Source organism: Seriola lalandi, unplaced genomic scaffold, assembly GCF_002814215.2.
Source record: "Seriola lalandi dorsalis isolate HSWRI2012SDOR001 ecotype SW California unplaced genomic scaffold, Sedor1 jcf7180002054564, whole genome shotgun sequence".
NCBI lineage: Eukaryota > Metazoa > Chordata > Actinopteri > Carangiformes > Carangidae > Seriola > Seriola lalandi.
The window spans coordinates 632,756-634,042 of NW_019525117.1; the positions used below are offsets into that span (position 1 = coordinate 632,756).

The 1,287-nt window shown below is 52.8% G+C and overlaps 1 protein-coding gene across 1 annotated transcript in view; it reads right to left on the reverse strand.

Annotated features, from left to right (window-relative positions):
- The window catches only part of LOC111662545 (serrate RNA effector molecule homolog), a 9,752-nt gene that overhangs the window by 4,125 nt on the left and 4,340 nt on the right, over positions 1–1,287 (reverse strand). The window contains exons 7-11 of the mRNA XM_087176670.1: positions 1,208–1,285; positions 667–765; positions 457–592; positions 242–369; positions 89–150 (exon numbers count right to left, since the gene is read on the reverse strand). Coding sequence (XP_087032796.1) covers positions 89–150; positions 242–369; positions 457–592; positions 667–765; positions 1,208–1,285 — 503 coding nt within the window. The remainder of the gene's footprint in view (positions 1–88; positions 151–241; positions 370–456; positions 593–666; positions 766–1,207; positions 1,286–1,287) is intronic.

Consider the following 1,287-nt stretch of genomic DNA (forward strand, 5'->3'; position numbering starts at 1 on the left):
ACACACACACACACACAGTATTACCACGGACACACACACACACAGGTCTGGCTGATTGGTCGCTCCAACATTAACCTTCAGTTCTCACCTCCTCTCTGGCTGAGGGTCCGACAGCGCCACCCGCAGGAAGCCCGGGTACCTGCGACACAACTACACACACATCAGTCAGGTTAGTACCGGTGTGTGTGTGTGTGTGTGTGTGTGTGTGTGTGTGTGTGTGTGTGTGTGTGTGTGTTCTCACAGCAGTGATCTCCTCCTTGGACACTTCTGGCGGGATACTCCTGATGAACAGGGAGGTGGTGAGGTGGAGGGGGCGGGGCTTCGCCGGAGCCTCTTTCTCCCTCTCCTTCCCTCGCTCTTTACGGCGCTCTGAAACACACACACACACACACTTTAGAAACCATTTCTAACTAAGGATTCAGTCATTCTCCTGACGGTAATTAAATGTGTACATACCGTCCTCTCTGTCCTCCTCCTCCTCCTCCTTCTCGTCATCTTCCTCCTTCTCTCCGTCCTCCGAGTGGGAGGAGTCAGAGTCGGAGGCGCTGCCCTCCCCGCTGTCAGCTGACATGCTGCGTTTCCTCTTCCTGCCCTGAGAGGAGGAGGTGGGATTAACACGGGCACCACAAACATTGTCAGCGTCAGCATGAAGGAGAACCAACTCACTTTCTTGGTCTTCTCCTCCTCTTCCTCTTTCTTCTCCTCCTCTTCCTCCCCCTCGTCCTTCTCCTCCCCTCCGTTCTGCTTGGCCTCCTCGTCACAGTCCTGAGACGGAAAATAAACAGTAAGATTAAATGTCAGTGAAGGAGAGGAGGAGCTTCAAACCTCCTCCTCCGTCACACTAGTTCCAGGTCACGACCCTGTTTGTTCAGTCACAGAAAATATGAACCACTGAGTAAAATTTGACCTTTGACCACAAAGTCTAATCGGTTCATCCTTGAGTCGGACAGACAACGTGAAAACAAAATGGCTGCCTCTCTGACCGTCACCGGGCGGAGGAATAAAAACAGGCGAGACGTCCTGAGTCCAGTCCTGACTGATGTTTCACTGACATGCATCGTCTGCAGCTGATGTCTTAGTTGTGAATGATCAGGGCAGATCAACGGATCAATACCTGATTGATGAGGAACCGATCAGACCCTGACCCTGTTGCTGCCCCCTTCAGGGAGTTTAACTCTGGAATACACTCAGAGGTGACGGTTCTGACCTTGTCACAGTCTTTAATCTCGCCCGTCTCTCCGCTGGTTGTCGCCTCTGTCCGACTCCCCGTCGGCTCTGATCCAGTCT